The sequence below is a fragment of the Ambystoma mexicanum genome, chromosome 1q (genome assembly GCF_040938575.1).
Source record: "Ambystoma mexicanum isolate Mex_15411 chromosome 1q, UKY_AmexF1_1, whole genome shotgun sequence".
In the NCBI taxonomy this organism is placed as follows: Eukaryota; Metazoa; Chordata; class Amphibia; order Caudata; family Ambystomatidae; genus Ambystoma; species Ambystoma mexicanum.
This window is the reverse complement of record NC_090922.1, coordinates 1,278,473,367-1,278,488,487: the sequence shown is the minus strand read 5'-3', so window position 1 is coordinate 1,278,488,487 and position 15,121 is coordinate 1,278,473,367. Positions and strand designations below refer to the sequence as shown.

General features: G+C 42.8%; 1 protein-coding gene across 1 annotated transcript in view; it reads left to right on the top strand.

Annotated features, from left to right (window-relative positions):
• The window catches only part of PRKAA2 (protein kinase AMP-activated catalytic subunit alpha 2), a 531,203-nt gene that overhangs the window by 442,052 nt on the left and 74,030 nt on the right, over nucleotides 1–15,121 (top strand). Inside the window, exon 8 of the mRNA XM_069642111.1 lies at nucleotides 9,249–9,375. Coding sequence (XP_069498212.1) covers nucleotides 9,249–9,375 — 127 coding nt within the window. The remainder of the gene's footprint in view (nucleotides 1–9,248; nucleotides 9,376–15,121) is intronic.

Below are 15,121 nucleotides of genomic sequence, written 5' to 3'. Positions count from 1 at the left end.
CTTCCGGACCAGTAACCCAATGTACGGCAGGAATAACCCTGCTGTGCCAGGATAGACACCGGGAATCGATTTCCTTCGATCTCATCAAGGCACCTCAGTTTCAGCTAATACTAGGGATGCCATGGTTAGTTGCACATAACCCTCGGATAGATTGGCGTGCAGGAAAACTGACTTTTCCTCATGATTGCGCCTCCACCTGTTATTTCCAAGAAAACAAGTCCAGTTTCAAGGTTTTCTATGAGTCCTAGAGTCAGCATATCTACACTTGGCGCAACCAGTACTCTCCCTGAAGAATATCAAGATTTCCAGGATGTGTTCCTGAAGGAACAAGTTAATACACTACCTCCGTACAGGTCCTATGAGTGTCAGATTGACCTCATACCTGGTGCACAGGTCCCCTGCAGCAGAATCAGAAAAGCAGCATCTAAAGTTCCATCTGGACCAGAACCAGGCAAATGGGTTCCTTCGCCCACCCAAATCACTGGCAGCCAGTCCCCTGTTCTTCGTACCAAAAAAGGAAGGGGACTTGAGAATCTGTATTGACTATCGTGCCCTGAACCAGATCACCGTGAAAAACCGTTACCCACTGCCCCTTATTCCCGAGATGCTAGATCAAGTTAAAGATGCCCAGATTTATACGAAGTTAGACCTCAGAGGAGCGTACCACCTGGTCCGAGTTAAAAAAGGAGATGAATGGAAAACGGCCTTTCATACTAATTATGGGTTGTTTGAGTACCAGGTAATGCCTTTCGGGCTTTGCAATGCCCTGGTGGAGTTCCAATATTTTATGAACAACGTCCTAAGGGAGCTGATCGATGTTTGCGCTCTAGTCTACAAAGAGGACATCCTACTGTATTCAACCTCAGAACAAGACCATGTCAAGCATGTCCGCGCTGTCCTTGCCAAACTGCTCCAACATCGACTATACGTAAAACTTGAAAACATTTTTTTCCATGTAACCGAAGTTGAATTTCTTGGTTTCGTGCTTACTCTGAACGCCATTCGAATGGATGCAGACAAGGTGGATGCCATTCTAAAATGGCCCTCCCCGACCTCAGTAAAAGTGATCCAGAGTATGCTGGGTTTTGAAAAATTTCTACCATCGATTCATCCCAGACTTTTCTCAGATTGTGCATCCAATCACGTTACTTCTACGAAAAAACAATAAAAAATTCATATGGTCAGAAGATGCCCAAAAGGCCTTCCAAAAACTAAAGGAAAGGTTCACCTCAGCCTGATCTTACGACACCCTCGTCCAGATCTTCCTTACATCGTGGAAACAGATGCTTCCACAGTATGGCGATGGGGCGGTTCTTTCTCAAAAAGACCCTGATACTGGCCAATTGCATCCCGTGGCTTTCTGGTCGCGAAAATTCACACCTCCTAAACTCAATTATGCCATCATCGATAAGGAACTGCTTGCTATAAAATCCGCCTTCAAGGCATGGTGGCATTATCTCTTTTGTGCCAGGCATACAGTCACTGTAATTACAGACCATAGGAACTTGCAATATTTAAAAACAGCAAAGGCGCAATCCTTGCGCCAATTACGAAGGTCCCTTTTCTACGACGAGTATGACTACGTAATCACTTATTGACCAGGTGTAAGAAATGGGCATCAATGAAAGAGAATATGCAACTCCAGATCCAGTGGCCATTATACCTGAGGACAAGCCTTTAGGCCTCACGACAGCTTTAACACAAACTGAACTTAGGAATGTGATCCAATGGGAAATAACCCCAAGCGAGTTACTGGAATGGCATACCAAAGGAAAACAATACACTGTCAAAAATCAACTGCCATATTTTGACGAACGCCTGTACGTGCCTAAAACCGAGCTACAACAACAAATCATTTCAGACTATCACAACTCTTTGATGGAGGGTCATTCTGGAATTAGCAAAACTCTAGCCAAAGTAAAAGGCAATTATTGCTGGCCCACATGGCTTCGATACGTCATCCAAAACATTCAATTATGTGGAGTGTGTGCACAAAAGAAGTCATTGAAGCAAAGACCAGCTGGCCTCCTGCAACCATTAGAAATACCTCCGGCACCATGGCAAACACTCTCTCTCGACTTCATTACTGATTTACCTCCCAGCCAAGGTTTCAATACCATGTTAGTTGTAGTGGGCCTTTTTTCTAAAATGGCACACTTTATCCCTTTTAAAGGCCTTCCAGATACAACCCAGCTAGCAAAAGTGTTTTTGGAAAATATTATCAAGCTGCATGGATTCCCTTCAGTCCTGGTCTCTGATCGAGGGAGCCAATTTGTATCAAACATCTGGAAAAAGTGGTGCGCTATGGCTCACATCGACATACGACTATCCACCAGCCATCACCCCCAAACGGATGGTCAAACAGAGAGGACCAAACAAATTCTCGAACAATACCTACGATGCATGCTGCATCAAGTCGAGGGAACCTGGAGAGATCTATTATGGATAGCCGAATATGCTTATAACAATTCTGTACATTCCAGTACTGGACAAACACCTTTTTTCACCCTCTACGGCAGACATCCGCATATTTCCGAACTTGACAGCCCTCCCAGCCTCGAAATGCCAGCTGTAAAGACTCTTCATGCAAACATCACTGAGGCCTTTAAAAAGGCAACAGAGCAGTTAATCCAAGCCAAAAGTAAGCAAAAAAGGTTTGCAGACCAACATCGGAAAAAGGCTCCTGACTATCAGATAGGAGACAAAGTTTGGCTAGCAACAAAATACATACCACTAAAGGGAACCCAGACTTTTTGCACTCGCTATTTGGGGCCTTATCCTGCTCAAGCAATCATCAACCCGGCAGCCGTTAAACTAACATTGCCAGCTAACATGTGAATTCATCCAGTGTTCCACGTCTCACTGCTAAAACCAGTACAACCCGGTACACGAGTTAAACCACCACCTGAACCCATCATGATTGATGGAGAACCCGAATACGAAGTGAAAGAAATCCTAGATTCCAAATATACCAGATCCAAACTATACTATCTAGTCTATTGGAAGGGTTATGGCCCTCAAGACAGATCTTGGGAACCTAGTGAGAACATTCATGCACCACGTTTAATTAGAACGTTTCATCTAAACTTTCCAGGAAGCCTGGAACAGGCAGAAGAGTCACCTTAGGAGGGGCCTTGGGGGGAGTGCTGTCACGACCCGTCACCCAGAACCCCTCTGGCATGGTCACATGCCTGGTAGGGTTAGGACTCTGGGTTCATTTTGGGCCCCAAGGGCCTTACATTATCACCAGGGACTCTCCTGGAGTCAGTCCTGGCGCCTTTGGCACCAGGCTCATATTTGGAATGGGACTTGAAGGGACTACTTTTTGTGTGGAAGCCTGCAACCAACATGGAGACACCCACACAGTCTAGTCCCTAAGAACCAGACTGTGTGGTGCAGTGTTTTAGGGTGTGGCAGCCCGGATTACTTTACCTGGACTACTTTACAGGGGTAGGCTATATAAACCACACCCAACTAAAGAACGTGCTTCGCGTTATTCTGCAGCCAGCAGCGGACCTGCAGAGGAGACAAAAGAACATCATTAGCAGTCCCAGTTTACCTGCAGCTTTCCGTCCTTCGATCCCGGCTGCTCGCGGTCTTCCATCCTGTTGGCAGCATCTTCAGGACATCACGCACGCACCGGAACGAAGCACCTGGAGGGGAGAGAGAAAAAGGGACAACGTTAAACAGGTTACTCACGGCAATCACAGCAGTAACCATAGCCTCCTCACCTGGCTGGGCATATCTTGGCCGGTTCCACTCCGGAAATCACTGCACGCCCAGAAAGACCATTGCGACCTGAAAAGGAATACAGAAAACAGGTTAGCCCAAAAAGACATTAGCGCGCAGCACTTTGTGCTGAACCTACCTTTCTTCGTACGCTCCGCGTCCATAATTCCCGACAGGAGCCTGACCTAAGCAGCGCACCCAGCGAACCTCCGCACACCTAAGGAGGAAACAATCAGGGAAAGACATTAATAGCACGAAAGAAAAGCAAAGGCCTTCAGAGACTGCTATAATCAAACTTACCTCCTTAAAGACACCAGTGAAGTTAACTCGGTCGCTTCAAGCCGCAGAAAACTACGCGCCCCTGTGCAGAAAGCAGGACGGAGAGCACACCAGGCATCATAACAAGGTGAGGAGGGGCCATCAGGTCGAGTCCAAGGTGGGAGGAAACAAAATCTGTGCCTAAATCCAGTCCTCCTGTGTTTTCAGGCCCACCTGCCATGGAAGACATCATCCCGAATTGAGCACATCTGGGGGGAATCCGGCAACCAGGGCATACGGGCATCCCTGTGGATCCAGGTGAGCGTAACAGTGATACCGCGTCTGTAGAGAAGTTAAATTCAATTTGTGGTGCATGATAGAATTTGGAGTAGAGCGAGAAAGTCACAAAACGTTCTTCAAAATGAGGCCCTGTAAAGAGTCGAGATATAGGCCCAAGTTTACAGTTGCCAAGTCCAGCTCACACAGTCAAACTGGCTCGATCTTTCCCAAGTAATATGTCAGAAAAGGAAGTATGGAAACATCTGCAGAATTGCCCAAAAATCCACTTCATATGTGCTAACAAAGGTGAAAGCTTATCTTTCATGACTACCTTCCATGTAGATACAAAAGAGTTGTTCGTTAAATTGTACCCTAAGCAGCGGCTATATGCCAGGGAAGATATCATTCATGAAATGTTGAAACATGCCAGGGGCATTACATAGCTCAAATGGCATTACAAGACACTAGTGTAGACCATACATGGTGAAAACCGTGGTCTTCCACTTGTCCCTCTGCTGCATTTGTACCAAATTGTAGGCCCCCCTAAGGTCCAATTTGGTAAAGAGTACAGTGTGGTCCAGCTGGTCAAGTAAGATTAATCAATGGAAGAGAGTACCTGTTTTTTATTGTGATGTCGTTGATTTTTCTATGATTTTTCTACACATGGCCTTAAGTCTCACTCTCATTTGGGTACAAAAAATATAGGACTGGCTGCGGGAGAATGAGAATGACGAAGGTGACCGATATCTACTGCCTTGTCTAGATATTCTTTCAAGACCAAATCTTCTGTCCAAGTTAAGCAATATACAAGTCCATTTGGTATGACTGCATCGGGTACGAAATCAATCAGGCAGTCATAGGGCCAATGGGGTGGCAATGTCTCAGCCTCCTTTTTATCGAATACGTCTGCAAACGATTGGTACTCTATTGGGAGTGCGGTTGTTATTGCGTCTACAAAATGACTCATGGACACATGAGCCTGAGTAGTAGTGTTCATTGTCATTTTTTCTTGGAGACAATTTTCCAGGCAGTGAAGGGACAAAAACGTCAATGAATGTTGTTCCCAGTCGATCCCAGGATTATGTTTGGTCAACCAGGGGATAATACCGAATTGTGGAGATGCGATAAGATCCAATGACAGCAGTTCCGAATGGTCGGGCATCAGGCTTAACAGAAGTGTGCACGTATGCTGTATGATAGGGCCGGAGATCAATGCGGTACCATCTACTGCTCTAACTGTCTTTGGTACCTTTTTGTCCATGTGTGGGATGAACAAGGAGTTTGCTAAGGTGTTATCAATCTAGTTGCCTGTAGCCCCGCAGTCTAATATAACTGACATCAGCACCAGGAGAACCAGGAATAGCAAGAGTGGCCTAAAGAAGGAAGTGAGTAGACAAATCCCTGCAAGTGTTATCAGGAGGGCTGTTGTGGACAAGCTAATCCATTCCCCTCTCATTGAGGATGACCTTTCGAAAACCCAAAGTCTTTTGGGGTATTTTAGAAATTCTTTCACGTACCTGGCCACAATAAATGCATGCATTATTGGTTCGCCATCATTCTTTTTCCAAAGAGGTTAGAGGACCATGTATCTGCCTAATTTGCATAGGTACAGGTGTAGAAACCTCAGGAAAAGTACTGTTCCAATATCAAAGTAGAACAAAACACCTCAACCGAAGGATATCCCAATGTAGAAAACCAGGAGGAAAGCAAGGTCAGCAACACAGCAGTCATTATCGAGTTTGAAAAAGCCAAAGGGTAATCCAATAGAGAAAAACCAGGAAACAGGCAGCAGGTAAATTATCCAGGAGTTCAGTAAACGAAGCAGCGAAAAAGATGCTGGAAACAGGTGAAAGGCACAGAGTGAAACTCGCTGCTACAGTTATAGGCTGAGTGCTGTGGAAAATGGAAGTGCCCTGTATGTCACGTGACACCAACAACAGGTCATGTGCACCCCGTCACTTACCGACCGTGTACCTCTTCTTGCCGGAACAATACTTGAGCAGTCTCCAGGCTTTATACACAAACTGAGAGATTCTCCAGCCATGATATGATAGGTTATTTATAACGCGCTTAATACCATGGACGACAATTAAACACAATACCTGGTCTTTTCATTCTTCTCCCGTAACCACCCACTAACCCCCTTTTTCTTATTCTGATCCATGCACGTGCCTAGGGACCATGCAAATTGCAGAGGTCCATGGTATGAATCCCAAAAACATAATATCACACATGCAGTCCACAAAACACAGCATGCTTATAAACATCTATCAGTAATGTACATAATCAGGATGAACGGGAGTGTGTCTTCTAGTGGAACAGTTAGTTGTACATGGACAGGATTTTGTTTCCCGATGGAGGACCACAAGTATCTGTGTAATTCAGTGTATTTTGGCCAGTGGATAGGTATGCAAGGTATACAAGTTGTTTCGAGAGGGGTGTAGATTTGTGACTGATTAGCTGTGGGGCAGGGTTTTATTTAACCATTTCAGAGGGAGTGTGGATGAAACATGAAATTGCAGTGGGTTATGTTCTTTGCTAGTGGATGTTGGAGTTTGTTCTGACATGATAGAATCTTTCATATTGATCTTGGCTATGGAAATGTTTTTAGTGAAGGTTTCTTACCTCTTTTTTGGTTATGGGTCATGTTTCAAACAGTTGATTAGTTTCATTTTATGGGTTTTGCTTGTATGGTATGCTGGATTAATGGTGTTTGGGTAAGTTTCATTTGAGTTTTCCTGCAGGTTTATTCAAAGCTGTTAGTTTATTGTTGTGTTCTTCCTTGTGAGATTTTCATGTTGGGAGGGGTGTCAGTTATTCCTATGGCAGTGATTCTGGGTTAGCTGCGCCCATATGGCAGGCTGTACCAAAGTGATAAGAGTGTTTGTTCATTGTGTTCATTCTGGTAAAACCTTTGTTAGGAGGGTGTCAGGCCATCCAGTGGTGATGCTTTAAGCTATGTGCTATAATTGTTTTTGCTTTTTATTCAGTTTTAAGTTCTTCATACTCATACTTATGTGATATGCTAGTTTGCATCCTTTTTGAGGGATTGCCATTTGATTTTGTCTGTAGATTTGTTCTTATTGTTCATTAGTTCCAGTGCAATTCCCAAGTCATGTACTGGTGATGTAAGATGGCCTATAACTGCATGTCATGCTAGCCCGAAAGTGATTGTGGTTGATGCGATTTAACTATTTGTGGGATGGTTCTTTGTTGCTCATTTATTTCTGGTGTATGGATTATTGAGTCAGTGGCAGGTCATCTGAAAAATGTGATTTTGTGGTTGTTTGCTCTAATGTTCTAATCTATTGCCTAGTTATGAGTTTTTTCTATGATATTGTAGTAACAATCGGTTTTAACTGTTTTCTAAATGTTATGTGGACTTCTGTTGGCCCGATTACATTGCAGATGGAGTTCCTGATTTTTGCTAGGACGATGGAGAATATTGTGCCTCCATGTTTGGTTGTTGCCATGGTGACTCACCAACACCAGCGGCAGCCGCTTCCCCAACATAGGGACACGGCTGTCATGAGGTCCATCAAGTCTTACGTGACCCATAGGCACTGCAGCCCAGATATGGAGAACTACACTACTTAAGGAACCACCAACACGTTTTCCATGCATCCCAGCTGTTTCCAGTGTGTGGCTTTCTGTGTTTCCTGTTTATTCTTGGTTTGTGGATTTTGAGACTTTGGCTGTTTGATAACAGACTGCTTTGGATTTACCCCTAGATTTGTTGAACTGTTCGGAACTCTTGCTCTCTAGTTGTTGGATTCCCCTGGATTTGTAGACTCTGGACATCTTTTGGATTGCCCTTCTGTTTTGGTGTTTGTTAACATTGGCCTTCCTTACATCTGGAACTTGTTGGACTCACTACAGCTCCAACTTAGTACTCACTCCATCAGTCCCTAGTTTTGCATCCTTGTGCCGACCGGGATGGGTTGTCTTGCCCCTTTGATGTTCTTGTGCCATCAGGCAACCCGTCCCATCTTCACCAACCTACTCACACATCAATCCTACTCTCACTTCCAAATATTCCCCCCTCCACTTTAGGTCCTCTCTTCTATCCTATGGCTTTTCCTCCTACCCTTGTCCCGAGCCCCGCTGGCAGAGTTGCCCGGCCCGCAAGTATGACTTTTTCCATAGGCCATTGATATTGCTACAAAATCTGCACAGTCCCTTTACGATGAAGCAATAAAATCTGTTAGTGCAAAATAAAACAAGTTCTCCAAACACTCCAAAGGCTCCTCTAAAACCCAGCCACCACAATCTCTGCATTTGGATTTTTGTACAATTTGAATCAACAATTGGTGTTCTGTGCATTTATTATGAGACAGTTCTTAGTGGCTGCTTTTCACTCTTGGTTTGTTGAACCAAAATTGTAAAATGATTAGCCATCCCATCGGTGCCCATCAGTTACGACTCCATTTTGTTTCTATGCTAGATTTCATTGTGTTACTCTTCAGAAAGATGCAGATCTAAGAAAATTGTGTGATTGTTCACTAGTCATCTGGGGACCCTTAGCGGCATTTACAATTACATCTAGGGGCTATGTATGAAATTCTGCCACTTGTAAACACTGTAATTCATTTCAGATTCTCCCAAAGTTTACTGGACAGGGTGTAGGTCTACAAACTGTTACGCAATCCATAGTGCAAACGGAAGAAACTGAAGACATGAGAATTTGGAAAATTCAGGGTCAAATCTGTAGTCGTTGTAGCATCTCTAAATAATTCACAAAGTTTCGAAATTTGGCATATTACAGGAGTTTGGTATTTTCGTTTCTTGCATCACTCATTGTTTATGTACGTGTGCCTACATTTACAAACAATTCACTGGTACTCCAATAGGTCTTATTTGAGTGTTCTGGATCATTGTCTCTATTGTAATCTTGGGCAACATGTCTCATTCGTTCTTCCATATCTTGGGAAAAGAGGAAGGAAATGTACATATTATTTCTGAAAGGCAGTTTCTTTTTCCAGGCCGTCAATGCATATCATCTAAGAGTACGTCGAAAGAATCCAGTGACAGGAAATTATGTGAAAATGAGCTTGCAGCTGTATCAGGTTGATCATCGCAGCTACCTCTTGGACTTCAAAAGCATTGATGGTAAGTGTACATATGGGCAGATCAGCACCACTCACCTGTTGCTGGTTTCATGCAGCCTGAAGTCAAGTTAAGAGCATGACTTCTAAGGCCTCACTGCTTGTGAACATGCATTGTTCTGCCATCTAACTATATCTCTATGTAAAGATTGCACTTGCCTCAATGCACATTTAAAGTGGCTGTTTGGCAGTGTCTGGTGAGTATCAATTCATCAATATATCAACTAAGATGGCAACATCTTCCTTGGAGTCATGGAATCTTACGCTTGGAGGGTCCTGGTGATAATGTACATACCAAGAGGGTCTGCTTGTCCACAAATCTAAAGCCTCTCTGTAGTGTGCTTGAAGGTAGTGTTGTTCCCATGGTCCAATGTGCATGTGTTTGAGTGATGGTTCTGGAATGGAGAAGAAGAGCGACTGGATGGAGTGAAAGACGGAGAGATGGAGTGTCCATTCTGGTGAGCTGAAGGAAGTCTTATCTGTAAATAAGTGTACTGCTTCCTTCTGCATACCGCCTCCGCTGTGTCCTTCAATTGAGCGACGAGCGCCCACGGGCCTGAAACCACTGGTCATTGCCCAGCAACCGTAAATAATCAGGAAATCATGTGTATTGGGCTCCTACACCCATTTGTGCTGCCTGAAAGCTTTAGTGTTGAATGACAAGTATATATATATTTTTTACCTTTATTGTTTTAGTTGAAATAAATCAACTTTACAATCGTTAATCATAAAACAAAACAGAATAAAATAGGACAAAAAGTAAAACATTTCTTTTACATTCAATTGCACAAAAAACAGAGAGGAGAAAAAGCATAATTTCATGGTTATCATAATGCAATACACTTCTTGAATAATCAATTATTTAGTTGTCAAAAGTAATTAATTCTTTCAAATTCTTTAAAAAGCGTAGTGCCCCTATTCTCAGGCGAACAGATAGCCCACAAATAATCATTCTCCACAAATCCTCAGGATTTAATTCTGTGTACTCTTTAACAGCTGGTTTTAAAAACAGAATGTGTTCATTACACAAGGCTGTGCACTCTACTAATAGATCATGTAGTGTCTCTGTTTGCGTTTAATTTTGCAGAATTGGCAGAATTGATCGTGTGGTGAAATAGTTTTGCATCTCAACAGTGTCTCCTGTGTTGGCCATAAATTAAATCTCAACCTCAGAAACTCCAATCTGTGTTGTTGAGATGGACATTTTATCAAGTAGGGTTCAGGAATGCTATATTTCTTGCGGGTAAAAACCGTGCCATCAAAGTCTTTATATAGAAGACAACTGTCTCAGTTTCTAGCCCAATCCCATTGGATAAGCTTTGCTTTAACATGCATCGGGTTATGCATCAGAATTTCAATTGTCACATCAGCGTAGGCTACGGCATTTATAGCTGCTTGTCGCCAATTGCAAGCAAACCTATCTTCTGAAAGAAGAATATGTTGAGCAAGGGTACCTATGAGCATATTCTACTTTTTTGCTAGAAGACACTTCCTACATAGCTATATTAAATGCCACAAGTATCGTGCATACACGGATATTAGCCCTTGCTCATTGCGAATTAGAGCAATAGGTACGCAATTAGGGAGAACACACATTTTTTTCCAGAATTTTGATTTAAATTTCCACCACACCGATTCAGGCATAATCAACAATGTTTCTGCTCCATACAACAGGATAGGAGTCACCTTTTGCCGGAAGTATGTCAAAACCGGATAATTCGAAAATTTTCCAAACTTTACCTGAATAATTTTGCCCTGAGAAATTGTCATGTCAAGTTTTATATTTAAATTGGTCATTTGGGCTGCATTCTTAACACCAGAAAATATAACACCCAGGTATGTATATTGTTGTGCACTCTATTTGTTCATTTGTATTGACCATTTAAAGTTTTTTAATTCTTGAGCTCATGCTTAGATTACATACCATTGCCTTTGTTTTATCCAGATTGACAAGTGCCTTAAAAAAAGAGAGAAAAGGGGAGAAAGAAAATGAATACATATGTCTGCAGAGAACTTTAAGGGTGCAGATTTGCTAGCATATTCCTCCTGTATCATTACTAAGCAGGTCCTCAGCTCAAGTGGAAAGAAAGAGGATGACATTTTCAGGCATTTTGACACTGACTACATAATCCTCAGAATTTCTTTAGGAGACCATTGTGAAACAATGATGCAAAACATAGCCCCGCCACTCACTTTTCTCCCTAGCACAGGGGATCCTCCAGTACCCTGGAAGTGAATGAAGAAATCTTTCAAACACTATGCAGCTGCTGTTTGTTGTGCCATTTTCTGTGCAGAAAGAAAGAAACCATTACTCATCAGTGCCTGGGCATGTCGGGGCAGGAGAAATTCTATGACTTACCTGAACTACTGAACGAAAAGACAGTCAACCTCAATGAATACAAAAAATATATTACCAAATTAGACAAACAGTATGAGACCAAACTTAGCATCATTTTGGAAAGGTACACATTTGGGAAAAAGACACATAAGGAAGAAGAGTCAGTAAACACGTTTATCACTGCAGTGACAGGTTCAGTGAAAACTTGTAACTTTGGGTAACACACAGAGGACCAATTTAGGGCTCAATTTATGTTTCAATGCTGGGACAGCAAGATTCGAGAACGTTTATGGGAGAAAGGTGATCCACCCCTGGAAGAAGTATTGCGGATAGATAAGGAAGTGGAGCACACTAATCAATGTGTGAAGACTCGAAAAAAAAAAACAATGCAAGCAGAATGAAGGAAAGAGTGAAACAGTGGCAGCAGTTTCCAATAGCAAAGTGGTCAGGAAACCGAACGCAGCAAATGCTAATTCTAAATAACAACTGTCCAAAGCTACCTTTTAGAAGAGATGTCAAAGGTGTGATGCTGTTGGTCATCTTGCTAACAGTCCCTCTTGCCCAGCCATAGAAGTCAAATGCACCAAATGCTAAAGAACGGGGCACTTCGTGAAATGTTTCCCACCATAAACATGACAGATGAATGGTATGATCGCTCAGAAGAGGCGGTGTTGCTGGTGGATGGTGAAGAAGATGAGGAATTGGAAGGCCCACGGGACTTATTGACAATACATAAAAGTCAAGTTGAAATGTTGAGTGAAACAGGTGCGAAGTACACCCTCATTCCGGCGAAAATTTTTGATAAGACATTTACAAATAGGATGCTTATGGACTTTGATATAAAACAATGTCCTTATGCTGGTGCTAACATCAGTGTCTTGGGCTGGTTGAAGGGAAATATCCAGTTCAAAGGTAGGAGAGCCACAGGCAAAGTGCAGCTACAGAGAAAGGGTCAGTTCCCTTGCTGGCTACAGCAAAACAGATTAAAGATTAGATTGGATCCTACCGATGAAGAATACGTACACCGCTGAGATGGTGATGGGATTCAGTCACAATTTTTCAATGAAAACTTTGGCTGCTCAAACGGCTTTGTACACAAAAAATGCCTGGTGAGAGTCTCGAAACCAGATGTGCGTAAGGTGAGATCTTCTCCTATGTTCATCAGGGTTCAAATGAAGGAGAAACTACACAAATTGGAAAAGAATGGCATAATTGATAGGAAAGCATCATGGGAGTGAGTGTATGCTCTCGTTATAGTGGGAAAGACAAATGGCAAGCTTAGGATCTGTGTAGACCGTCCTGCTCTTAATATATGTGTCATTCCGGATCATCATCCCCTCGCCCAATATAACAAAAATCTTTTCCACTTTAGGGGATGCACGTGTGTTTTCATCACTTGATCTCACATTGGCATATCACCAAATAAATTGTTATCAAGAGGCAAAGCAACTGACAACCTTCATATCACCAGAAGGTCTATTCCAGTTTGTGAGAATGCTATTTGGGCTGGAGTCCATGGCCTATGGTGTATGTTTTTCAGAGGGTTATGTATGAAACCTTCAAGGATGAAGAAGGGATCTGTTTTTGGTCCTGCTCAATAAAACACATGACTGTAGAATGAATAGTATGATGGGTATGCTTTTAAGAAAAGGTCTAACAGTAAGTAAGGATAAGTGCACATTTAAACAAAAGGAGATTGAGTACTTAGGACACACACTATCTGAAAAAGGAATCAATGTTATGGAGAGGTTAAGGGACAACATCAGAAGTGTGAAGGAGCCATGAGACAAAGAAAGACTGCGTCCCTTTCTCTACATGGCCAAGCATTATTCGAAATTCATACCAAATTTCACAGACGAAACAGTGAATATGAGGCTACTAAATAAAGAGTCGAACTGCACATGTTTGGAATGTGCATAGGAATTCAACAACATTAAATCAGCCTTAGAGCACACACCATGCCTTCAGAACTTTAAAGTGGGCACGAGGACCATCATTTCCACAGACACCAGTAACCCTGTACTGGGAGCTGTCTTCGCTCAGATTGAAGGGAATGAGGAACATGTTATAGCCTTGGCGTCTCGCCTGCTCAAAGGGGCATAACTTAACTATTAAACCATACAGAAAGTTATTAGCCATTCTATTGGGGCTCGTGTTTCACCATACAAACGGATCACAAGCCACACAAGGAGACTTTGCAAAAGAAAGGTTTGGACAGTGTTTTGTTGAGGATAAGAAGATGGGCGATGGCACTAAAGGAATATTATTTTGACATAGAAGACATGCCTGGCATGAGGAATATTCCTGCCGATGGATCTTCCCATTTGGTCATGTGTGAAGTTGAAGAGAAAGAGGAGTAATGCCTGCTGAGTATCAAACAAAAAATTTTTTTAAAAGAAGAATGGGTGGACAGCATGATCTTGGATATTGTACTCATGAGGGTAAGAAGTGAATTGAGGGAGAAAGGGATGTTCATGAGGAAAAGTGTTGTTGGAACGTGAGGTTGTGGATTGGGAGGGATGAGTTATATGTGAATGGAGAGTATTTGATGAGGGGACAGAGTATCATACCTCCCTGCCAATTCAGGAAAAGGATTGGAGGATTTGCCCATGAAGGCAATCAGGGCTTTACAAATACTAAACAAGCTGTGTGCACGGAATATACTGGTGGCCAGGATTTGACTTGAATGTAGGAAGAGTAGTGAGGAATTGTGTGCCATGTCTTCTGAGCGAGAAAAGTCTTGTGCTGAGAGAAATACCAATGACTTTTGTGCCTGTGCCACAGATGCCATTAGAAAATGTTGGCATGGACATTGTGGGAACAATGACCAGTAAAAGAGTGCATACGTACTGAATTATTCTGGTTGATATTTTGCCACAATGGGTGGAGGTGAAAATCACTCAGAGCATTTTTACAAGGGATGTGGTTGACTTCATGAAACAAATGTTCAAGGGAGAGGGGTATCCATGTGAAATTGTAACAGACAATGGAGTTCAGTTTAGGTCAAAAGAGAGGTGCGAGTACCTATCCGAGAATGGAATTGCACATGAGTTCACAGCAATGTATCATCCCCCAAGCCAATGGGTTTGTCGAAAGGTTTAACAAGGTGATAAAGGACTGTATAAGGTGGGTGTGGAGCAATTGAGAGGACTGGGAAAAAGTTGTGGTGAGTAGGATTGACGCCCATCGCTTCGCTCTGCATGGGTCGACAGGTATGTCCCCATTTGAATTGAGCAGGGGTAGAAACCCCAATTGCAGATTGTGTGTCCTGTGGATGAAGAGAGCAAGGTGGACGTGGAAGGTGTGGAACAAGCCAGAACATGTGTCAGGGAGAGGCAGATTGCAAATAAAGCCTGGCATGATGGGAGGAAAGCCGTTAAAGAGTGTAGGGTGAAAGAAGGGGTTTTTTGTG